This window comes from Mustela erminea, chromosome 6 (assembly GCF_009829155.1).
Source record: "Mustela erminea isolate mMusErm1 chromosome 6, mMusErm1.Pri, whole genome shotgun sequence".
Taxonomy (NCBI): domain Eukaryota; kingdom Metazoa; phylum Chordata; class Mammalia; order Carnivora; family Mustelidae; genus Mustela; species Mustela erminea.
In genome coordinates, this window is record NC_045619.1 from 102,648,837 (window position 1) to 102,675,007 (window position 26,171).

Genomic DNA, 26,171 nt, shown 5'->3' on the forward strand with positions numbered 1-26,171 from the left:
CTTAGGGAGAAATCTGGGCCAGGATCAGAATTGTGATAGTAGCACTATGGTGTCTTAAGCTTTCTGGGGTTCTCAAGGCCTCTTCCGGGGCTGTGGGTTCCTAGGGGCTGACATCCGCCTGCGACAGTCTCCTCAGTAGGTCTCTGCTCGCACGTGGACCACCGCTGATGCTTCTGGGCATCACCTCTCATCCTCAGGACTGTGTTCCAAGATTGCAAATGAATGAGGGGCTCTCTGTGCTTTATGGGAAAACAGGTCATGGAAATCCTGCATTCTTCTCCCTAAGATCCCCTTGATGAAAGGGGAGAAGATTCCTTGCCACTCGCATATTAAGTCTTGAAAAGACCTGGCAGTTTGCAAAAGGCTCCCCCCGAGACCTAGGTAAAGGAAGCTCCTTGTAGAAAGGCTGGAGTCGTCATTCATCCTGGCAGCCCCCAGCTGGGGCTCAATGAATGTGACCTGAACACTCAGAAATATTTCTTAGGTCCCTATCCCGTGGGCCAGGGTTGGAGGGTAGGGAGGTGGAAGAAGAGGTGTGATGGAAACAGCAGTCCAAGGTCCTGATTTCACAGTGTGGTGGTGTCTCTTTGGAGACAGGGGGATCTGGGTTCAGACCTCAACTCTTATGTAACCTGAACTTACTCCCCGTGTGATCTAGAGCACTTCTCTGGACCTTGGCTGTCTCTCTTTGTAGTGAGATGTGCTACCCCCCTTGCATAAGTAGGTACAGCACACATGTCCCTTTGGCCTCCCTGGGGGTCCCCACAGCTCTCTACCTACAGGTGATCTCCGGTTGTGAGCTCAACCGCTGCACAGGATGAGGCAGAATTGCCAGGGAGTCAAGTCCAGTGGTACCCATCACCCAGTGAGGGACTGCATTTGCTTGTTCCTCAGGGTAATAATTATGAGGGATGTTTCACAGTCTCTTCCAAGGACCGCAGGGGAATTGAGCCCCTGTCGCCTGTGGCATTCAGTTGTTCAGAGCATATCTGTGCTGCCCTCCCTCCCTTCTCTGTCTCACTGCCGCACTCCCTTACCAGGCTTCCTGGGAGCACTTCCCAAATAGATTACTTATTCCCAAACGACTTACTTCTTGACATAGCAGGTAACCCCAACTAAGAGAGAAGATCAATGAAAGGTCCTGTTGTGATTTTTGGAAGGCATGGAGGTAGGTCATTAATACTGAGAAATATAAAATACGGTAGAAGAAAAAGAGATTACCACCCTCTGAAGTCATCGGGGAAGGCTTCGGGGAAGAGATTACAGGCAACATTTGATCTGATTGTGATAGGTTGTGAAGGATTTGTACATAAGGGGATGGGTCCAGGAAGGGAATATCAGGAGAAGAAACCAAGTTTTGCATCCACTTTTCCAAAGATGTCTACTAAAGCTACATGTGAGTCAGGTGGGCAGACATTGACAAGTCTGTGCGCCAACCTCATCGGGGCACAGAGCATCCCAGCTGGAATGGTCATGGTGCTTTGGCCTTGCCCTCCCTCGGCACACTTTCAAGTACACGATGCAGGGGTTGTGCTTACTTTCTGCCCCTGAAGTGTAGCCCTGTCACTTCTTATCTTTGCCAAGACGTTTGTCACGATCCATGAATCCCCAGCAAACACTCGGCCCCATTGTCCACCACAGCATCCCCCGGGTCTCGAGTCTTCTGAAGGCATCAGGGAGGTTTCTGCCCAAGGTTTCTTAGGCTTCTTGGGGGATTATGGGCCGACTCCTTGCCTGAACCTCATAGGACTCGCTGGGGCTGTGTCCCCCGATTTGGAGACATTAGGCTTGTGTTTGTTTCACTTATCTGATGGTCCATCACCATTTGAACACATGAATGCAAGTTGCCCTGGTCTACCCAGAGGGCGTGCAGATTCAGGCTTTCCTGTCAGAAATGAAGAGACAAGAAGGAGGAACTGTGTCGTGGTATCCAAGACACGTCTTTGCTGCCTATTGACTGTAGTTCCTTGTTTAACAAGGCATTTTCACCAGGGACTTTCGTTCAACTAGAATCTTACAGAAGTGGTAATCACATAGTTAAAAGCAGAGTCCCCCCTGATGAGGTGAGCGTGGTTGGAAGAAGTTCTACCAGCTCAGATGGCATAAGAGGAGGGAAGTGGAGGGAGAAAGGTGATGATTATGCACACCATTTGCCTTCTGTAGCTTCATAGTACCTGGCAACCCATTTGGGACCTCCCAGATGAATTCGGTTCTAATGTGCCTGAAACCGATCTCTTGATTTCTACTCTGAAGGAAGGAGAGCTGAGAGACAACAGCTCATGTAGTCAGGATTAAAACTCTGAAGAGGTGAAAAATCTGTCTCTCGGGGCATCTGGGTGGCTCAGTGGGTTAAGCCTCTGCTTTCGGCTTGGGTCATGATCCTGGAGTCTTGGGATCAAGCCCTGCCTCAGGCTCTCTGCTCAGCAGGGAGCCTGCTTCCCCCTGCCTCTGCCTGCCTCTGCCTGCTTGTGATCTCTGTCTGTCAAATGAATAAATAAAATCTTAAAAAAAAAAAAAAATCTGTCTCTCAGTCTTACAAGCTTTGCTCTTCTCTTTCAGAGGTTCCAAAAACAGAACAGACTTTTGAAGAACGACTGATACTCAAAGCTTTCTTGCTGAAGTTTGTCAATGCCTACTCGCCCATCTTCTATGTGGCCTTTTTCAAGGGGAGGTGAGTACACTGGTTTCACACATGGAAGACTGGATCCTCAGCTAGAGTTAGCTTGTGCACACTGCCAATGTACACCTTCTTCCAGCCCCACCACATTGTTCGTGAAATAGTGGCATTAGCGTTACATCATTTTGGATAGAATCTTCAGATTGTGATAACCAGGGAAACTACAGGATTTGACCCTGGGCTCCAAAGGAAATCTCAGAATAATCTGGGACTCCCAACTTCGAGCATGAGATAGGAGGGAATTTCAGGTCTGGCGAGTGGTTCTTAGGTCTTGCAATGCCTTTTGGACACTAGCTACCTTGAGTTAGCACAGATATCACAGGTTAAGGGCACAGTCTCCCACGAGACTGCCCTCACTCCAGACATGAGCTGCAGGCTCTGGGGTACCTGTGCCACTCATGATTCAGACCAACTGGCTACGACCACTAACACCTCAGGTTTGCTCATTCTCTAGATTGACTCACAGAACTCAGGAATGTCCTATACTTAAAATAACGGTTTTATTATAGAAAGAGGGTACAAATCCAAACCAGCAAATGGGAGAGGCACATAGGGTGAGGTTTAGGAGGGTCCTAAACAGAAGCTTCCAGGTCCTGCAGATGCACTAGTTTCCTGGCACATTGATGTGTCCCACCACCCAGGAAGCTCATTCAAGCCTCTGTGTCCAAAATTTATAAGGTTGCAGTACGTAGGTCTGATTGGTTGAATCATTCACCATGTGACTGGGCTCAGGGGCTCAGGGCCAACCCCCACCCCTCCCACCTCACCTCACCCCAACACTACCCACCCCACCCCTGCACTCACACAGTTGGTTTTTGTGTCCTTCTGCATTCCTGAGTAATCTCATTAGCATAAATTTAGGTATAGTCCCAAGAGCCCACCGTGAATAACAAAGAGAATCCTCTGGGGAAATTCTGAAGATTTAGGTGATTCTCTAAGAACCAGCAACAAAGAATCTAGTCAGATTCTTTATTATGCAAAATGTCTAGATGTAAAATCACTTCCGATAACTATTTCTCATGGTCAGGTCAGTTGGCTGCCTATAAGGAGATTTCCCAGTAGGCATTAACTTTGTCAGGAAAGCTTCCCTAAGACCAACATCTCATGAAGCAGGCATCCATAACAAGAGCTACTATTGTGCATATTTGATAGTTTCTTACAAATAGGTTTGTGACAAAACCACAATCCCTTCTGGGGAATCTCTGCCCTTGACCCTTATGAAATTAGAGTAGCAGAGAGACTGTTCATATTAATGGATATATACTCCACTAGTGTTTTCTCTCTAGATTTAATATCAGTAGCAAGTTTCATACATAGATATTCTAGGCCAAAAAATAGGGTCCTGACCCTTTAGATAAATCTGTGGTCTGTTGAAAGAGATGGTATTGTAAACAGCCCGTGCAATGAGTTGCCATCAGAGAAGTATCAAGAAAGTGTCGGGGAAATACTTAATTGTGAACAGAGACAGACTTCACAGAGAAGGAAAGATTTGAGCTGAGCCTTAAACAGATGGGTAGGATTTCCACAGGTAGATGAGGGGTAACAGTTCAAGAAGGAATCTTCTCATTACCTGGCTGTTCTGTGATTGGCTTTTTCCTCTCAACCTCCCCCCCACCACCTTCTCCGTCTTCTTGTCCTCCAATAAGGTAGACCCTACTTGGAGGAGGAAGGAGGCTGGCTGTTTCCGTGCCTTTAAATATACTCAGTAGGAAGTTTGAATTATTCTTTTCTGATCCCAGGAATCACTACTTGTGACTTTGGCGCGTCTCCCCCTCCATTTCCTGGGAGATCAGGAGGAGCTGTGAACAGAACTCAGTTCTTGACATTAGTTGAGGGAAGAAGGTGAACAGATAGTACACTTAGGGATAATCCAAACCTCATGGTCTTGAGGCTCAGAAACTGTCACAGATGCCCATACATGGGACCTTCCCAGTCCCTTGCCAGCCCCAGCCTCAGCCTCTGTCCCCTGGAACTCAGTTGAGAGGTGAACCCTCAATGGTGCAGGTGACAGCTAGCTGATAACACAGTGTACACACCCACGCCTGGGTGATTTAGTGCCCACCCTGGCCAGTTCTTTCCACGAGGGTATTGGCCACTGCCTCACCCACTCAGAAGGCAGGCCTTCCAGCAGCCCTGCCTTCTCCTTCCCTAACTCTCCCACACTTCTGGACTTCAGGTTCGTGGGCAGACCTGGAAGCTACGTCTACGTGTTCGATGGTTACCGCATGGAAGAGGCAAGTACAGCCTGACTGGTGGTGGGTCGGTGCCCCCTGCCCTGCCCCGGGCCCCAATCTTGCCTGTCTCCCCCAGCAGCATGCCTCACTTCTTGCCTTTTCTTCTCTGAGCTCCATTTGGTCTAACCAGTCTTCTGTGATCTTCTTTTCTGGGCAGTGTGCTCCGGGGGGCTGCCTCATGGAGCTCTGCATTCAGCTCAGCATCATCATGTTGGGGAAGCAGCTGATCCAGAACAACATCTTTGAGATCGGAGTCCCGTATGTAATGAACCCCTCTTCCTCCTCCTTTCTCCCCACAGGGCCGGACTTCCAGCACAATGTTCCCGGCCTCCTCCTCTCAGAGAGCCTTGTTGTCTACTCCTGGTGGATAGTTTTCCCCATGAGGCATGGCCCCTCCCACAAGACTTGTTTTCTGATCTGATTTGGGAGGTTTGAGACTTAGAAAGATTCATGAGCACTTGTTGCAGTAACATAATGGCTAAGTGGCAGAGCTAGGAGTCAGGTAGCTTGGACCTCGAAGTGTGAAATACATTTAATGCTCACTATAACAACAACAACAACAACAAAAATCTCATCATAGTGGATATAAGTGAACACAAAAATTTGGAAGAATTGTGTAATAATTTAGAGCAATTTCCCTAAGGAGCTGTGGGATATATGATCTTAGGAGGGGAAGGATGCAGAACCTGTAAAGCCCAGACTGGATCTTCACATGGATCTTCTCTCCCATCCCACGTTGTTTGATACAGATTTCACAGAAGGACCTCTTTCAGTTAGGTATTGCGTGGAGATAGTCACGAGAAGAAACGTGGACTCACAGGCACTGGGTCTAAAAGAAACAAAAACTCAATAATGAAAATCTACCTTCAGGTCAAAGAAAAATACAAGCCTCCCCCCCAATCTTGCTTTTTCTAATGCTTTTTGGTATTCACATACCATTTTAGGTGTTTTTCTTTTTGGTGTTCATGTACCATTTTAGGTGTTTTTCTGCCCTCATCCTGAGACAGTCTTGGAAGCCCCTTGGGTGTGTGCTTTTCTTGGAGGAGGATGGGTAAGAACGTCCGTGTCTGGGTGTCTCTCACCTCCCTGCTTAAGCCAGCCTCTAGTCATCAGTCAGGACGTGATCACTTTTGAGAAACTCCACCCTCTGAAAGTGTACCCAGTTCCTAGCTTTCTAATCGAAAGCCATTCGGAGATAGTCAAGCGAAGCTAGTGAAACACATGGTCACCGTTCTCTAAGAGCTTACCATCTCAGAGAGAGACCACATTTGTTATGGATAAACATCCAGAAAATATACAGACCGAGAAAAGATGTACCAAGCTACATCTGGCTCCTTTGAAGCTCCAAGAGCAGCCCCTCCATTCCTGCTACAAAGGAAAGTCTCTGTTCTCCTCCAGACATCTGGGGAAGACACCTGTCCTTCCAGTGCGTTGTACTCTGCTCTGGACGGAATTGTATACAGCTTGCAGACATGAGACTTACTTATCCCTGGACATCTGCTCTACTGCTTAGTCCATTCACTCTGGACCCAGAGGCCATTTATAGAGGATAGGAGAGGCAAGAGCTCAGGCATATGTTTGGACAATGTATTAGCATGTCCCGTCACCCATCAACTCCATCGGCTCCATAACAGATGAAATTGACACACGGCTGTTTGCTTTGAAGGCTCAATTTTCTTGTTTATGCTTGATGTGTGTTTAATATGCCACACATTAATTGATGGCAATTGCACGGTGACACATAAAGCTGTGGGCAAGCCACTTCTCTAAGTCTTGCTGTCCTCCTCTCTAAGGTGTTCTCATTTCAGCTCTGACATTCAGTAAACTTCTTCTCTATTCAGTGACACTGGACACCGCTGCTTCCAAAAAGAGGTCACTTCTGTTTCAAAAGATCATTCCTCATTTCAGTTTCTTGTCTGCTAGAGGACACATACAACATAATTCTGTAGTTAATTTCATATATATATATATATACATATATATATGTATATATATATAAACTACTTAAGATATGTAGTTAATCATAAAAATAAATATGTAATTAATCCCTGAGGATTTAGAGCAAAAATTCTTCTACCAGGCCCAGTGTCTTTTATCTCCAGAGCTCTTTGTAATTCTGCAGGTTGTTTTCTGAGTTTGGCCACATGAAATCATTATGATGGTGATTATTGGATTTTCCACTCCCTACTCGGAGCCCACTCTCAAGAAATTGGACCCCACCCAATCCAGAGTTCAAGCATCTGGCAATACCCTTATGTGGGACACCATTGAGAAACATGACATAAGCAAGAGAATAAAGAAGAGTCTTTTGCAGTCAAGAGAGACATGACAGTTGAACATGGCAGTAAGGAAGGAGAGGTATAAATTACAAAACAGACTCAGTGGTCTTGAATTTTGCAGAGGAGATAGCTCATCTCAGTAGGACGGAGATTGTCCAACAGATCTGGATTTAAATTGAAGCTTTTTAATATACTCACTCTGTGACCTTGTTAAAGTTATCCTAAAAAGATTTTCATACACCATGGCTTATGTAAAAATAAAGGTTGGATGAATGCCCAGCTGCCTAGAAAATAGAAAATATGGAGTCCAAGAAAGGAGGAACTATTCTTCGGGGTTCCAGGCAGCCTGGGGGTCCTGAACGTCATTACCTTTATGTTTTTAAGTGATGCTTTGTGAGTGTTTCAAGTCCAAGAATGAGATTGAAAAGACCAAGTCAGGAGCACGGTCTTTCTCTTTAGTTCAGGACCTAACGGCTTTTGACTCCTGTGCCTTCAGGTTCTTTCCTTAGAGGAGATAAATACCAGTCTTAGAGGCTGATTGATTTTTAAAAACAGAAGCAAGTCTGAGAAGTTAGGTGATTATACTAGTTAAGGATACTTGGGATGGAGACACCTGGGTGGCTCAGTCGGTTAAGCCACTGCCTTCGGCTCAGGTCATGATCCCAGGGTCCTGGGATCGAGTCCCGAATCAGGCTCCTTGCTCGGTGGGGAGCCTGCTTCTCTCCGCCTCTGCTGCCACTCTGCCTGCTTGTGTTCTCTCTCTCTCTCCTCTCTCTCTCTCTGACAAATAAATAAATAAAATCTTAAAAAAAAGAAAGAATACTTGGGATGAAAAAATATAAGATTATACAGTTAGAAGATGTTTATCATCTACTTCTGAAAGTGATTTTCTAAGATTCCTCCCAAAGAAAATTTCGAAATTTAAAGACTATCTAATTGGCTTTTATCAGTAGCCAGTCAATAGCAATAATTTATTTGTCTCCTCGAGGGTGAAACATTCTCACTAGATTCTGTGTGTGGGCGTATCTTACAAAAATTACTATAACCACAATTTTGATGCCCTTGAGAATCTTACCAGTCCAGTAGGTTTCTTGTAGAACATTATTTCCCAACTTCAGTGATTTGTGAACTAACTTTTAAAGTTTTTTTTTTCTCCATACCTACCTAAACAGTTATCTGCATATTCATTTCCTCTAGACCAACTCACTTTTAAAATCCATAACATTTCTGAAAATGGAAAATGAACGCCACCAGCTACCAGGAATTGCAAAGCACGGTAGAAAGAAACGCGATCGAAGTAAACCCTATTAATTAAAGAACCGATGACATTGGCCTGGGATCTGTATTCTCTCTCTGATAAAGGAAAACTGTGTGGGCCCTGGGGTGTTGTTAAAGACAAGGCAGCCACAGACCGGGGTTTTCTCCTTGACCACAGTCAGAGGGCCTGAACAACCGCAGGGAAGGAAAGAACTCTGCCTGATGCTCTCGTGAGATGAAGGCCAAGTGTAGCGACCTCCAGAGGTGTCCCAGTGAACTGCAGGTGCAAAGTGCACGTTGCTGGGGAACAGCATCACCTCTCTAGCAACAGCATCACCTGCTGATCCCACTGGTTTCCACAAGGCTGGGGCAGAGGCAGGCATGTCTGTGGATACCATACAACTCCCCTGGGGGGCCCAGATAAGCCTCGCCAGCTCTCCCAGACTCTCCTTTGCTACCCCTTGAATCTCGCAGGTGCTGGATCTGCCCTGAAATCCGCAGAGCCGTGCAGTAGCCCGGCTTGTCCAGGCACCTTCCCCCAGGCAGCTGCAGTCCCACCTCATCCAGGCCCGATTCCGAGGCCCTGGGGATGAAAGAAACACAGTGCTTCAAAGGGATGCAGTAAAGCTGGGAGCAGTAGGCCCTTTAAGGGCAGCTCTGTGACTAATTGAGGACACGATAATAAATAAAACTGGGTTGCGTGATCTGGCCTTGGACTCTCCCCACTCAGCAACCCCAGGCTCCTGGGGCCTGACGGAGTTGCGACAGATGCTTTCCAGAGAGGCGTCGGATGGTTTTAAACATCACAGGCCCCAGAACAACCCTCACCGGCAGCTCCCTCTGGCATGACTTCCGACATGGCGGGCGGTGTGGCAGAATGGGATCTTGTGCTGTTTATTACCGGAGTCCCCTGATGGGGGTTCCCATTCCCTCCCCTGCCACTGCCCCCCTGTGCCCCGCCTTTCCCACATGTGTTTGTGCAAGATAGACTTTGCATCCTGATTGCATGGGGCCCCTAACTTCTCACCATAATTTTATCTCCGACTTCGCTCCAGTCTTCCTTGAAGCAAAATTGGAAATGGGCCTTTTATTATTAAGAAGGTTTTTTTTTTTTTTTTTTTTTGATAAGAGAGAAAATGCTATCTTTTTCGAATGCCAGATTCTCTCCTGGGTGAAGTCTGAGGCAGACAGAGCAAATCCATGAATACTCCCACCAGCAAACTGTCCCCCATCCCTATTCTTTCTAAAAACACCAGATCACATTCCAAAATAGCTATAATGTACCTTGGACATGGACAGCAAGATTTTATAAACTTTCTGCTTTTTTTCCCCCCCTAAATGTGATAAATACTACATTTCAAGACATAAAACAGTCGCTCTTTAAAGCCATCACAGGCGAAGGAGGTCTGTGTTCCTGAAGACAGTGGAATCTGGCCATGAATCAGAAGTTTAAGGAACAAATTTGAACCTTGTCAGGTGTCGAAGAAAAGAATACATAGCTGAGGTTGCTGTGTTCCTCTTCTTTGGCCCATTTAGGGCTTGGTTCTGCCTTCTCTGATAAGGCTTGAGGCGTGTGGAGCCTGAGTCTGAGGAGGGCTGCCTGGGGCCTAGATTCCTGTGGCAGGAAGGCCTTAAGGTGTGACAGACAATCACCATGGTCTTGGGGTAAGCCCACGGGGCACAAGCAAAGGAGAGACTCTGAGCCTTCCGGACAGTTTCTCAGACCTGTCATTAAAAAGGGACGGAAAAACAGCAGAGCGGATGAAAAGTACAAGGGGGTAACATCAAAGGAGTTATTTTAACGAGCGCGTGCATCATACGGTCGGAATCATAATATGAAGTTTTCCAAACGGCCCATCTGTATGTTATACAATTTGCAGGATTCCTGTTAAATCCTGTTCTCGAGGGACTTTCTTTATTAATTTTTTTAATGCTCACTGAGATCAGCAGGAGGGGAACTTTTGGGAAGGAATGGTGCATAAGAATTATTTAAGGATATTTTTTTTTCCCCTCATCGTCCTTGACAGTCTTTCCTGAAACTCCCCTTATGCCCTTCCCTTCTTTGCCACTTAGGCTCACAGTTGACCTTCTGTTTTCCTACAACAGCTGCTTTCTTGCCCTTGGAAGGCTCTACTCCCTCTCTCCATCCCTTGACTGTTAGTATTCCTTCCCTGTGCTCCCTCCATAGGTGGGGCTCGTTGCTGGGGTGTTGGTTCCTCTCTCCAGGATGATTCTTATTATTGTTGGCTTCTATCCAGACCTGTTTTAAGGGCTCTAGACCCATGTATAAAATGCTTACTAGATATCCCTACTTAGTTATCACGTGGGATCCTCTTCCTCAACCATTCCTCCTCCCCTTCATCAAAATGGCCTCTTCTCTAGTGTTCCTGTCACAGCAAACTGTATCACCATCCACACCCATCCTGAAGACCCCAGAATGGTCCTTATTCCTCATTCTGCTTCCCTTCCCAGTTACAGGTCACTACCAGCTTCTTAACTCTGCTTCTTGAGTCGTCTCTATCTGTCCTCATGTCCACTGAGGTCACTGTGGACTGTGTGACCATAATCTCTCATGTCAGCCTCTGCCTAAGATGGCTGACAAGGCCTTCCATACTGTGAACCTGCACTACCTTTTCACTCTTCTGTTTCCTCACTTTTTCTCTCCTACTACCTGCTCTGAGCATTTTGAACTCCTTTCAGTCCCTTCTCTGAGCCATTTTCATATTTGCCTTGAGCCATTGAACAAATATTGCACAGATAATCCTCTCTGCCTAGAACACACCTTCTCCCTCTTTCCCATAGTTCCATCATCTTTCATCCTTTAGTTGGTTTACATATCTCCTCAAACTTTCCCTGATTTAGATCAAGTTAATTTTCTGCTTTCATAATTACCTGAATTTCTAACTTCATAATACTCATTACACATTACTGGCAGCACTTATTTAAGTGTCCACTTTCCCCTGCTAGTTCACCTCATTAAACACATCAGATGTCATGTTTTTGCCTTCATTCTCCTGTTCAAACCAAAACTGTTTTTTCACTAAACCTTCTGCGTAGCTACCAATCCAGTTAGATCCAACACTTCCTTTTTCTAATGGATTTCTTGTTTGCTGGATTCCACTGTTTCCTCTCTTGTTTTATATCCTTGATTGGTGAAATTCAGCCTCCCAGAACTTAATGAGGGTGGATGCCTAGAAGGATATCTTTTTTAAAGCCCTGCATGGTTTACATCTCTTTATTCTGCCTTTGCACTTGATGTATAATTTGGCTGGGTATAAAATCCCTTGCTAAAAATAATTTGCCTTCTCAATATTAATAATTTTTTCTAGTATTTTCTAGTGTCAAGGGCTGATGTTGAGAGTTCTATTTTTTTGTTTCCAAATAAATTTTAGAGAATCTGTCTCTCTGGACATGGAAGCTTTTATTCCTAGAATGGTGAAAGCTCATGATGACAGGCTTTGGTGGAAGTCCTTTCTCTTATCATTATCCTGAGTAGATCCTTCCAATCAGACAATGCATATCTTTCAGCTCTGGGATGTTTTCTTGTATTGCTTTGTACTTTCCTTACAATTTTCTCTGTCTTCTCTTTATGATTAAATATTGGAGTTGCTAGACTGATTAATTTTATCTTTTCTTTCTTGTCCATTTATTTGTCTTTTCTAATTTTTTCTGCAAGTTTATTAATTTTTTAACTTTCTACCATTTTTTTGGATTTATTGCAGATCTAAATTTCCCCAGCTCATTTTTTCCTCTGAATAAACTTTTTACTCCTGCTGGTATTGGGAAAATAGTAGTCACCTGGGAAATATGGGTAGAAAGAGACACTAGGGTCTGCTCTTCCTTAAAGAGTGCACTGACCAATCACTGTTGCCTGCCTTTGACGATACCTGGTGCCTGAAACTCCTGAGCCCTTCTGAGATTGCAGCATGAGTTGGCTTGCTTTTCTCTGCTGTCTTTCCCTGTAGGGACTTGGTCCCTACTCAGCCATCACGGCTTTACTAACCCCTTTATCTACTGTCTCTCTTCCAAGATATTTATTAATATCTCTCATACCCTGTTGACTCTTTTCTTTAACCTTGTGGTTTTAGACATTTTAAAATTCATTCACTGTCATTTTAGTAGCATTTCAGAAGTGAAAATGATATAAGTATTTGCTCAATTTTCCATATTTGATTAAAACTACTGATTGTTCTTTACTAAAGATTTGGCCAAGTTTTCTGATTACTGGTATCTGGAGCAAAAGTCTCAATTTGAGTTTTAATTCTGGACCTCCCTTTCATCCATCCTTCCCTCTCTCTCCTTTCACTTTATTTCTTTTCTTCTCTCTCTCCTTTATTTTTTTTCTTCATGTCTCCTGTCTTGACCTGCAGGAAGGGTCTCAGCCAGTCCACACTGTTTGGCTTCAGAAACTTTAGGCTCCTCCTAGGTTTTTCTTAATTTATTATTATTACAGAATTACTGTTTGCTTTTTACCATGAAATATTGCATTTTACTGCTGTTCTATGGATCTCAGCTAATTCTTTAAATCCTTCTGTGATGGTAATGTGATGATGATGATGATGATGATGATGGTGATGGTGGTGGTGGTGGTGGTGGTGGTAGTGATGATAAGAACAAGGATAAGCCCTAAGTTAAGCATGTTACATAGATTATCTCCTTTAACTGACCTTAAGGACTAGTTAATATTTATTTTCTCATAGATAAAATTAAAGCTTATGAGTTTTGTTTTTTTAAAGATTTTATTTATTTATTTGGCAGACTGAGAGACAGTGAGAGAGGGAACACAAACAGGAGGAATGATAGAGGGAGAAGCAGGCTCTCTGCTGAACAGGGAGCCTGATGCTGGGATTGATACTAGGACCCTGGGATCATGACCTGAGCCAAAGGCAGATGCTCAACAACTGAGCCACCCAGGTACCCCAAAGTTTATGGAGTTTTAATAGCCTGACCCAGAAAATACACCTGGTGAGCTGTGAAATTGGGTCTTAAGTAATTATTTTCTGCCATCAAAGATCAGACTTTCCCCCACTACACTACATCACTATACCCCATTTTCTTGATAGCAAATGATATTATTACATAGGACACTGATCAAAACATTATTTTGAACTATTAGATTTCCACTAACTGTCAGGAGCATATTTAAAATGGAAGCCATACCTAAATGATATTGTGAATGCTTTTCTGGAAATAGCTGCATAGAGGTTAGATGATCCCATGTGGGCAGTGTTGGGGGAATTCCTGCTTTGGATGGAGCATGGACTTCAAAATCCCTTTAACTCTTCAAGTCTGTGATTCTGACTGTTCTGCTATTAATTCTACTCCCAACTATTTCCTAGAAACTTTCTTCTAGATTGATCAGAAGAACTGGTACTTTGTTCCTTTACCTAATTTCATTCTCTGTGATGGTGTGGCAACAAAAAGTATGAAAAGACTATATACCATGAGGACTATATCCTCAGGCATATTTTAGCATTTAATTTTTTAAGATTTTATTTATTTTTTTGAGAGAGAGAGAATGAGTGGGAGGAAGGTCAGAGGGAGAAACAGGCTCTCACTGAGCGGGGAGCCCGATATGGGGCTTGATCCTGGGACTCCAGAATCATGACCTGAACCAAAGGCAGATGCTTAATCAATTGAGCCACCCAGCTGCCCCATATTTTAGCATTTGGTATTAAAATTTATTATCTATTGAATGCTTACTGTGTCCAGATAATATGCTAAGGATCATATTATAAACATCATTTCACTTGTTGACTAGTCTACTCGAGCTGCCATCACAAAATATCATAGACTGTGTGGCATAAGCAACAGAGACTTTTGTTTGCCTCCAGAGCTGTGAGTAAACTCATTCCTGTTGTTTGAACAACAAACAAAAAACCCTGACAGGTACTGATTCTCACAGTTTGGGAGGCTGGAAAGTCCAAGACCAAGGACTGGCAGAGTTTGGTTTCTAATGAGGGCCGCCTACCTGGATTGCAGATAACCATCTTCCTCCAATATGTGAAACTTGGGGGGATTCAATTCAACCCGTAAGAGTGGTAGACATTTAAGTTAGCTTTGATGGAGATATGTTGCTGTTTATGTTATTAGGACCAAAAACGTTTGAGCTGGGAGGAGAGCATCTTTCTCGTGCTCTCTAGACATCCTCTCTTCCTCTCGAAGAGGGTGGATAGATCACCTATTGGACAATAGTGTGGTCTCAGCATTTGGCAAGAAGGGCCACCTGTCTTGTTGCTTCTTAAACAGTAGGAAGAGTTTAGGTTTAAAGAAAGTGGACCCTTTGTGGGGGGAACCTTTCATCATCCTGTTAAAAAACCTCATGTTGTCTTAGAGAGAAAAGTAGTCTTTTTAATGTCCCTCTCTATCTGTCCTTGGAGCAGAGATGACTTTTGTGTCAAACAGCCTTATTTTGTTGTTGTTGTTGTTGTTGTTGTTGTTGTTGTTGTTTTCTCCTTCAGTCTCTAGAGCTAACTTTGTCTGCCAGAGGCTTTTGATGACTGGTCCATTTCTTTCCCAGGAAACTAAAGAAATTATTTCGGAAGCTGAAAGATGAGACAGAACCGGGAGAAACTGACTCTGCCCACTCAAAGCATCCAGAACAGTGGGACCTAGACTACAGCTTGGAGCCGTACACTGGACTGACTCCAGAGTACATGGAGATGAGTAAGATCCTATAATTTTTCCTCCCACTTAGGGGAGGTTGACATGGGGGTTCTGCATGGAGGTCTGCAGGGAAAGGGGTTAGGGAAATGATGGGGTCAGTCTCTGCATCTTCTTGGGCTTCATGGCTACACAGTGTCACTTTCAGTGCCACATGGGAGTGATGAGGGTAGGTCAGAAGGAACCCTGGAATGAGAACTAGGAACAGCTCTACCTTGACACTAGGGTGATACACTCTTCTCCTTGGCCGCCTTCTCATCTATGAAGTGAGAAGTTTGGTCTCTCAGGCCCCTTCTCATGGTTTCTGTCATTGATAAATGTGAAATAGTGAAAGGGAAATAATGAAACTTAAATTTAAAACTGGAGGTTCCATTAAGGAAGAGTAAAGTAATCCTGGGACACTCAGGCCAAGGATACAGACATCTTTGACATGGAAAATATAGGAGAGCCCCCCATTCTACTCAGGTGGGGCAAAGTGCCAGGTTTTCTCTTCAGAAGTTGGGATGTTTTGTGTAGGGGATGAGAGGTAGATTTTTAGTTATAGAGCCTCTTGCTGTTCTTGACAAAGGCTGGAAAGCAGGAGCACATGTAGTACAGGCTCATGGAACACAGTCATTTCACATGTGGGTTAAAAGCCGTGAGTTCTCCATCATAAGTATACTAACTTAGATTGGCAGCCTTCAAGCTCTTGGTTGCTTGGGACTAGTCCTGAACTTTTACTAGGGTGGATATTTGAGAAGCGTCTTCACAAGATTTGGAACTAATGAATTAAAAACATAGGACCAAGAGGTCAGTCACATCATCTCAGCATTTACTCAGTCTAGAATGTGTGAAGAAACATCAGTCAGATCCATCAGAAGAATTACTCGGTATTCTATCTTTGGACGTATCATTGTGTTCTCGTAATGGCTCCTGCTTCCTCTGGTTCATGACTTGTAATAGGGCCCCCCAATGCCTCTCTGTGCACCAGGTCCCCTGCTTGTTACTTCTGATGGACATTTCCCCCTCTTCTGTTCATAAGAATGTGTGAATGTGAAGGGTAGAGGAATGGACAGGGTCCAGAGTAGATGGCTATAAAAGGTCTGTTCTTGTCCTGGGGTTCTAGAATTCCGGGCAAAATCAGTACTTTGTAATCTTAAATAAACTCACCAGAGTAGGAACAATCATTATATCTGCTTCAGGAACAACAGGCTAGGACCCAGTTCAGGTAAACGTGTAGTACCTTCATTTGAGTGCTACTGACCGTGGACCCCTGCCTGGCCCTGAACCAGGTGTTTACATAGAGGTGATTGTTCAGACTCCAGATGCCACTCCTCTGCGTCTCCATCCTATCAGGCAGAAGTTGCTGCCAGCGGTTGAGGCTTCCATTGGGGAAGGGGCTTACCTTAAAAATCCCTGGGCTCTGTCTCCCAATGCCTACTCTCTAACCCCAGTCCCCCACTTCCACCCCCACCCCCCCAGTGGTCCATGCAGGTTTTTCTGGCCTGTCTGCCTGTCTGTCCAGATAACTGGCTATTTCCAGGCTTCCTCTTTTTTGGGTCCTTAAGAGCAGAGATACTTGAGCTCTGTGTTCAAATCCTGACTCTGTGACCAGCTATTTGGACAGCTTTGGGTAAGTGGCTAATTTTTATGTGTCTCAATTTGCTTTAGCTATAAATAAATAAGTAAAATAATAAATAATAATAATATCTACCTCATAGGATTATTGTATTCAATGAATTAGTATCTGCAAAGTGCAGGAAGAGTGTGTAGCACATTTAAAAGCTGTGTCGAGTACTGCTGTTTTTCTCAGTGGTCTTGAGGTGCCAGGAAAGCAGAGTGTAGGGATATATGGTCAGTCTGCCAGCCACTGTGGCACTGAACGGACACCCACTATGATTTCAGACTTGGGCACTCTACAAAGTAATGAGAAGAGGAAAAAAACCCGAGAACTAGATTTAGTGGCTTTGGGAAGATGTTTATACCCCGATTTTGTAGAGAAATTCATTCTATAGATTAAATGAAACATACATGCCTACACACACACACACACACACACACACATGCACACACACACAACTCATTACAGGCTATCAGGGAACAAATAAACCATGTAATAGAAAGTTTGAAAATAGAGAAAAGAAGGGAGCAGGTCTCCCAAACTTACTTCATTTCAGCCCAATTTTTATTAGCATTTTGGTGCCATCTCTTCTTAGACCCTTTTTGTTATGTGTATGATTTTAATACAAAGTTGTAATCATATGCACACATTTCTTGCTCCTTTTCTAGTTAGTATTAGATGAGTATTTCCAAGTTGTCGTATAATATTCAAAACTAAGAGCTGCATGATAAATGATCCTTCTAATAAACGTACCATAGTTGATTTGCTGATTCTCCAATGAAGCCCATTGGAGGCTCATTTTCTGATTCTTCCCATATTTTAATGATCTAATATATACTGTCTTAATGCATATAATCTTTCCCATATTTACTAATGATTCCCCAAGGTAGATTTTTACAGATATGATTGCTAGATCGAAGGTATGACCATTGGATAGTTCTTGTTTTATTTTACTAAAATGCTTTCTAAAAGGATTAGACCAATTCACCGAGCCACAGGCAATGTACTAAATACTCTTCCAGTGAATACAGATTATTTAGTATCCTGACGTAATGTGATATGAAGGGATTAACAGTGTACAGTAGGCTTGGGATTCTCAGCCTGTGGTCACCTCATTCTACCTTGTTGATTTGAATATTCCAGACTCATCCTTTAAGACTTGGCCTTTTACCGTGCTTCCTCTCTGAAGTCCTCCTAGACCAGGCCCCATTCCTCCTAAGAGGATCATTAATTATTTGCTTTTTTGTCCCAGCATTATGTATGATAAACACACTGATGGTGTATCCTTCTGAATTATGGTAATATTGCTCACATATCTGTTTCTCTGCAGACCCAGTCTCTCAGATTATAAAGAGCAGTGTGTAGCAATCATGGCTTATTCATTTCCATGTCCTCCATGACCCAGCACATTTACTGGCACATGATAAATACTCACTGAGTCCAATAAACAAAGATGAGTAAATGAATGCTTTATTAATTAACGAAGGAAGGTTTCTTAACAGAAGTAAGTGTTTACCAACTTTAAGTGGCAAATGAAGGATCATCTTCAAAATGGGGCTTGGTTGATGGTGGGTCAAGGATGTTTTAAAGAGATTTCCAGTGTAGATAGAAGGTTGGACTTGATCCCCAAGTTCCCTTTAGATTCTTTTTGTCTACATATTAGTGATAAGAGTAAGGGAGGTCATTCCAAGGAAAAGGACTCACAAGGTCGTTCAGTTTCCTGGCCATGAGTAAGCGTTGCCAAAGCAAATGGTGGATTTTGGGTAGGGAGGGTTTGGTTGAAGGTCTGGTAGGTTAATGGTGAACCCTGATGATCACACAAGTTTATGTTTCATAACAGGCCATAGGGAGCAATTGTAAAATCTTGACCACTGTTGTGACTGTGTTTCCCTATAGGAAACAGGCAGCAAGTACAGAGAGGGGGTAGTAAGACAAGGAAGGAAAAAGAAACAGAGGAGCTTTCATTCACTCATTATTTCATTTATCAAACACTTATTAAGCACGTAAGGGGAGGAACAAGTTTGGAGACCAGGACAGAGTCAACCTTTCAGAATGTTATTGATTCAGTCCACAATTCAACTGATACTCATAAAGTCTTCTGTGGAAGAGGAAGCTGAATCACACATGGCTTTTCCCAGCTGAGTTCCACAGACACTCACTCCCAGAATTCTTTAGGTCATTAATTTTTTTTAAAGATTTTATTTATGTATTTATTTATTTGAGAGAGAGAGAGAGAGAGAGAGAGAGAGAGAGCACAAGTAGGCAGAGTGGCAGGCAGAGAGAGGGGAAAAATAAGCTCTCCTCTGAGCAGAGAGCCCGACCTGGGGCTTGATCCCAGGACCCTGAAATCATGACCTGAGCCGAAGGCAGAGGCTTAACCGGTTGACTGAGCCACCCAGGTGCCCCTCTTTAGGCCAGTTTGCTAAGCTATCAGTCATTTTAGAGACATGACTATTTTATTTCATATTTTATATAAGTGCATGGACTATGTTTCTAAGGTAGGTTCCTTTCATTCCTTTTGCCTCTGGAATATCCTCTTCACCCTGGGAGGGAGTATTTGCTCCCATGTACAATCAAAGTCTGGGCTGCACACTAAACTCTACCAAATATTAATCGGCCTAGTAGTGTAGACTAAGTGAGTGTAGGGGTAGGCTCTGGACTCAAACTACCCAGCTTCTAGTCCCGAGCCTGCACTGGCTAGTTACATGACTCTGGGCTTGATGCATAAAGTCAGCCAACCTCGGTTTCCTCATCTAGAAAGCAGATTGGACGATAATAGCACCTACCTTACCAAATGGTTCTGAGAAGTAGGTCGTGGATATAGAGTAGTTAAAAAACAGTGCTTGGTACACGTAGACTATCCATGAATATGACCTGCCACTCTTCTCGTCAAGAGTCCAATCTCTTTCTTTTTAATCTAGGAATTGGCTGAAAACAGTCTGAAGCTCAGGTCACCTAGGCAGCTTAGTCGTTTAAGTGTCTGACTCTCGGTTTCCACTCAGGTTGTGATGTCAGAGTCGTGAGATCGAGCCCTCAGACTCACAGAGAGTCTGCTTGAGATTCCCTCCCTCTCCCCTTGCCCCTTCAGCCAATCCCCACCCCACTCACTCATGCTCCTCCATTCTCTGTCTCTCTCAAAGAAGAAAGAGAAAGTAAGGAATAAATAAATAAAATCTTAAAAAAAAAAAAACCAAAAACAAACCCACACAACAGTCTGAAGCACTCAGTGTAGCGAGCCCTGGATGTTCTTCCCAACCCTCGAGTGTGGGGTTGGGCAGTACTGTTGATAGACTGAGGGTACCAGACTCCAAAGCAAATCTAAGAATCCCACTCAGAATCCTGAGATGTAAACATTCCAAGATGTTTATCTCTTTAGAGAATTCTAAGCCCTTAGGGCTCTATTTGTCAAGTCTGGCATCTCAAATGGCTCTTTTGTCATCTGTTTATCTAAAACCCGCAAGCTTTTGTTCCTCCAGTCATCTAAAAAATGATCACTGTTGTCTTCCTGATTCAGAAATTCAGTTATCCTCCTTCAAGCCTTCCTCCAGCTTCTTGAGTAAAGCCCAAGTTTTGAGGCCCCTAATGTGGGCAACAAGACCCATTTCTTCTGTAATTCACAGTCATTAGAGGAAGTCTTATTTTTCCTGGTCATGAGTTTACATCCTGTCAAACTTTAATAGAAGGGGGGAGGCACTGTGCTTGCAGTTGTACATATTCATTCACTTGGCGTGAAGGCCAGATCACGACCTTGGAGGGCCAAGGGCTATCCATCCCCCACCATTGTCTAGATGCATCGACCAAGACCTGTGAGTGTCGACCGATAGGTGGAAATGTGTGGGGGCAGGTCTGCTCCGAGACCAGGGTTGCAACACCCTCCTGAAATTGCAAATTTGAACTTCTGGGTTCAGGAGTTGCATCCCAGAAATGGCACCCAGCCTGTCTGCTCCCAGGACTCCTCTCTGACTTTGCATCAGCTCCAGCTGGGGAGAGGCCTGCTCAGTATGATCCAGAATCCTTTATATTCATGGCTCCTTAGATCACTGGTTTTACAATTTTGCATTCCCACTCAAGCCCTCACGGTTCTTCCTTTTTCTTCTTCTTCCTCCTCTTTTTAATTTTTTAAATTAATTTTTAAAAGATTTTACTTATTTATTTGAGAGAGAGAGAGAGAGCATGAACAAGGGGAAGGACAGAGGCAGAGGGAGAAGTATACTCCCCACTGACCAGGGAGCCTGACCTGGGGCTGGATCCCAGGACCCCAGGACCCCAGGATCATAACCTGAGTAGAAGTCAGACACTTAACTGACCGAGCCACCCAGGCACCCCCTCTTCTTTTTTATTATTGTCTGTGTTCCCCAGGCTATCCCTTTCATCTCCATGGCTTATTTATTTTACAACCAGAAGTGCTTGCCTCCTCTGCATGACTGCAGACATCCTAACTTGCCCCCTGCTTCCTTTTCCCCTCTCTTTCCCCATTTCCTTCTCACTTTTTAAAATGGCTTTTCTAAAATGCAGTCCAGAGCACGTTTTCTTTTCTACATAAAATCCTTCAACGTGACTGACTTCCCTTAAGTTAAAGTTCAAATATCCCTCAGGGTGTAGCTTCCAAGGTCACCCAGGAGCAGGCTCTGTGAATGCGCACCTGTTTGTCTCCTGCTTCCGGGGCTGGATTTGCCGGTGCTGGTCTGTCTGCCTGTAGCAAGTTCTTGCTGAGTCGCTCAGGCTCAGACATGTCTCCAGGAAGCAGTTTTGGGTTCTTCCACTGATAGTTCTTCTCAGCACCCCCCACCTGCTTTGGTAGAGGAAAAAATATGAGTGTTTGAGGGCAGAAGACCCCCTTATTCCTACCTAGTCTCAACTGGCACAATTTCTGGAATGTAGTAAGACCCCAATAAAATGTTTTTTTTTTTTCTTAAGATTTATTTATATTTGAGAGAGAGAGAACATGAGCAGGTGGGGCGGAGGGAGAGAGAGAGAGAGAGAATCTCAAGCAGACTCCCCACTGAACATGGAGCCTTATGCGGGGCTCGATCTCATGATCCTGAGATCAGGACCTGAGCTGAAACCAAGAGTTGGAAGCTTAATCAACTGCACCACCCGGGCACCCCCAGTAAAACGTTTCTTGAATGAATGGCACTTCAGGTCCCTTCCTTCAGTGGCAGAGAAAGAGAAGCCTCACTTCTTTCTGTCCCATGATAGTTTGGCTGGCTTTTCACTGTGGACATACTTAGATATATTTTTTATAAGCAGCAATTTCCATCTCCCAAGACTGAAGTAAACCATGTTTATGATCAGGGCTTGCCTCAAAGAACAGTCCCTGCTGGCTTCAATTTGCTCCTTTCCCTTTGGCGATCAGGTCATCAGCGGAAGTGGACAGAGTGGAATGCTGTCCCTCAGACTCAGATTTAAGCTCAACTCCAGTTTCACGTCTCCCTCTGCAGTGGCCCCATCCTGGCCCTCCTTGAGGGTACTACTAGGTCAGGACCTGTGCCAGGCACCAGGCCCACAGAGGCAATGAGTGAGACCCAGGCCCTTCAGGACGTCAGGGGCTAGCGGCAGAGAGAGGGGGCAGTTAGAAGCAAGGGTCTCGTGGTCACAAAACAAAAACAAAAACAAAACAAAACAAAATGCAGCTAACGGCGCTTTCTTCAGAGAGCCTGGGCCCTGAAAGCTTCCGTTTGACTGAGTAGAGATATATACAGAGGATTGTTCATTCTCTTCCACCCTGGCTGTCATTGCCTCCTCACCAAAATGCCATCGGTTTCGGAACCCATGTACTGAGGCAGAGTAAACTCTGGCCTGGAAACAAGAGACTCCTCACCCAGCCTCCCCCTCAGGCTTGTTTTGAGGCATTAGACAAGGCCAGGAGGAGACTCCATCCCTGGGGAGACATTTCTCAGTCCTCTGCCTGGAGACTGTGCTCCTGGGACCCTCCTGCGTTCCTGACCATAGGTGCTTCATGGCCCACCAGGCCCCGAGAACATCACTGTTCCTTCACATTTCTGTCTCCACACACCTCCAGGAGGTTTGATCTTGCCTCAGGAATATCTCTGGAAGCTGCTGCTTCTGCTCAGTCTCTGAACCTCTTGAACCTGGGGCTTTGCCTAGCACACCCTCAACGCAGCCCCTTGCAACCACCGCCATCTTGCTACTGCCCTGTGGATGATTTCCAGCATTAGCCTTGGTCTTACCATCCATTGTTCAAAGAATTCCAGGGTTCCCCTATCTTTACCAAGACCCTGTGGGACGTTCTTTCAAGGTATGGAACTCTAGGCCTCTTTACACACCCTTGGTCCAGCCAAAATGGACCCCAGTGACTTCTCACCCGCAGCCTCCCTTTCACTCCTTTCCTGTCTGACACTCCCTAGCCACCTTGCCCTGGAACTCCCTGGGCCTTCTCATTCTGGTGTCACCTCCTCCCCAAAGCCTCTCCCTTCCCATGCTCTCTCCTCCTCTCCCCTCCCGCCTCCCCCATTCCTTAGGATTTTAGCTGCCCGCACCCCCACCCCAGGATTTCAGACAAGCTGCCTCCTAAGACAGGGACACTTCCGATAGCTCTTGGTAACTCACGTCCTGGGGGCGGGTTGCTGGAACCACAGGGCCTAGCGCAGGCCCACCACCACACTAGCACTGAACACACAGCAAGGAGCCCCATGAGGGAGTGACTGAAGACAGGAGGGTATCCCTTCTCTGGTTCTCATTTCTCTTATCAGCCCATATCTTACCTAGGCTGAAACATCTCCCTTCCAGCAGGGCTGCAGTCAGTTCTCCATAGGAATTGACTGATAATCCAGTGGTTGGATTACCAAGAAGGAGGTTAGCCCTGTTTCTCTTTCACTGCCCTCCTCCTCCTTTCCTGCCCCCCCCCGCCCCTCTTCCCCTTTGCTTGTGCCTTCTGCCCTCCCCCAACTCAGCCTATCATGTACTCCGTTCCCGTTCCCGGGAGTAAGCCAGGGAAGTAAGAGAACGTGTAACATGAACCCTTCCATGCTGCTCTCAGGTAGCAGCCCTAGAAAATAGCTTGCCGGGGGGAGGAGAACACTGAAGTCCACGACTGTCAGAACCTTGTTGGGGGCGACAGTTTCTGCCATCCCTGGGGATGACTGAGGTTTGGTGGTAGTAATCCTATCACTGCTTCTGATTCCTCCGCACCTCTGTCTTCACAGCAAGCCCTTTTGTCTTCAGATGATTCCTGCAGGGCAGAGCAAGGAGTCTGTCCCCTTCCCATCTTCATAGGGTGTCTGTCAGGTGGGAAGCGGGTGTGAATCCAGCTCTGCCTTTATCCAGAAGTGTGGCCCTGAGCACATCAAAGCATCTCTCTGGGCCTCACTCTCCTCCTTGACATGGTAGGGCTGTAGACCAGAGGGGGATCTTTCCTTGCGGAGATGTGACCCACGGGTCTGTGGTCAAAACCAGCTGCGGAATAGGTCACAGGTCAGGTGCCACTACTACCAGTCACGTAGTTTAAAAATATAAGATAAAGCAGAGTCCACACCACCCTCACTCTCTCACATTTCTAGATTATTTTCGAGTGGGAGAGCAGGAGAGGTTTCAGCATGCACAGAACCTGGCTGCCGCAGGAGGACTGAATGGTGCACATAACCGTTTGTCACTGATGTCTTGACAAGAATAAAGACTTGCAAACCACTGGACCAGGCAACCTCCAGGGGGTCTTCCAGTGCTGGCACCCCAGTTCACACATCCGGCTAGATGTGCACCCTGAGGCCAAGAGGCGCAGGGAGTGATACAAGGCGCCTAACATTGCCCTAAAGGCCCATTAGTGAAACTGAGGCTAGAGCCCCTTTCCGATCTCCAGATCGTTGCACAAGAGACTTTCATCAGGACCCACAGGAACTTGGGCTTTCGTGGAGGGATGGGGGTAGAGGGAGCTTTCCTCTTTCCCTCCCAACAGGCTAGACCTCCCAATTCCAGAAAGACCCTTGTCTTGGGCTTTGAACAAAAAGGAGAGCAGTGAAACCAAAGCTGCCCACTCCCTCTGGTGTGCCTGACATGGTGATCCCTGGCTCCGTGCTCAGCTGTCAGCTTCCTTCCCCGTGATCCCCAGGACCACCCATGCAGACAGGAAGTGCACTGAGCCCACTCTGAGCCTGTCAGTTGTAATGGTGAGGCAGGTCATCAGTTGAGGGAGGCAGCAGGGAGAGATGTATTATATTTACATTTTTCTAAATTGAGCTGGAACCAGGGCCCAGGACCCAGCAGGCATGGGGGAGGGGTCCTGAGGTGAAGGGGAAGCTGGGAGTTGGGGGTGGGGCTGGGAGTCAGCCCGTGGAGGGGGCGCTGGCTGGCGGTAGGGAGCTACCTCTGGGCAGCACTGCAGCACCCGGTGGTGGGGATGGGCTGGCTCCAGACAAAGAGAAACCTGAGAGTGAGGGATTAAGCTAGAGAAACCTGTGAGGGGGAGCAGCAAGTTTTCGAGGGAATCTCCAATATCAAACCCTTTTCCTGAAGAGCTTACTAAGGGGGACTTCAAGGGGAGTCCCCCACCCTCACCGCTGAGGGGAGGAAAGAATGCTCGCCCAAGAGCAGGCCATGACATTAATCATCACTGTCCCCAACCCCAAAATGAGGCTTCAGAGCTTTTTGGCCACAGGCCCCTCACAGCCCCATCGTGGAGTTTTCCCCAGGGCCTGATGGGAGGAAATTCTTCAGTTGCTTTAAGGGCTGCAAGTGTAGTTCTCTGACACTGACGGCAGTTTGGTTGTTACAGAGAGGAATTTGGCATAAGAAGGTAGGCCTGAATTTAATTCTGTAAGTTCCAAAGGAATCTCTTAATCAAGTTATGTTACCATTTTAGCAGGTAAATAAATGATACAATGAAACACCAGTAGCCTGTGTTCATGTTCATGAAATTGGGAAGGGAGCTTCTCAAGGGCAGAATTTGTGTCTTATTCATTCATAGTACCAAACCACAGGGCCTGGCATACAGTAGGTGCTTCATAAATGTTTCAAGAAGAAAAAGGAAGAATAGAGAATGAAAGAGGTGATCCTATAGCGAGGACCTTGAAGACAAAGTGACAGTTGGACTCTATAGCCATCTCTGTTCACCAGAGATCTCCAGACACCCTGGCTGTGTTGATTTAGCTGGGAAGGTCTACTGCTTGACATCCCCCTAGCGGGGGGCCAAGATGCCTTATTTTCAAGTGCTTTTAATGAAGAAATGCTATCCTTTCAAAGGCAGGTCTCCTACAGCAATACAAATTGGTAGGTTTGTCCCGTCATCTGGGTGGTTTAGGCAAAATATCCCATGTAATAGTCAGTTGCTGCTATGATAAAGCTCCATAACAAATAGCCCAAAGTCTCAGTGACTTGCCACTGAGACAGAGAACAGAAAGCAATGGAAAGAGCTGGCTGCAGACATCACTGAGTGTCTTCCCTGGGTAACAGTCAGGTAAAGGTAGCCACTTATTAAAGAGTAGAAAGGTTTGGATAGAGCAGTGACT

General features: G+C 45.4%; 1 protein-coding gene across 1 annotated transcript in view; it reads left to right on the top strand.

The window, feature by feature from the left end:
- Window positions 1–26,171, top strand: part of ANO2 (anoctamin 2) — a 338,274-nt gene that overhangs the window by 287,023 nt on the left and 25,080 nt on the right. Inside the window, exons 17-20 of the mRNA XM_032349035.1 lie at window positions 2,560–2,671; window positions 4,854–4,911; window positions 5,069–5,169; window positions 14,968–15,113. Coding sequence (XP_032204926.1) covers window positions 2,560–2,671; window positions 4,854–4,911; window positions 5,069–5,169; window positions 14,968–15,113 — 417 coding nt within the window. The remainder of the gene's footprint in view (window positions 1–2,559; window positions 2,672–4,853; window positions 4,912–5,068; window positions 5,170–14,967; window positions 15,114–26,171) is intronic.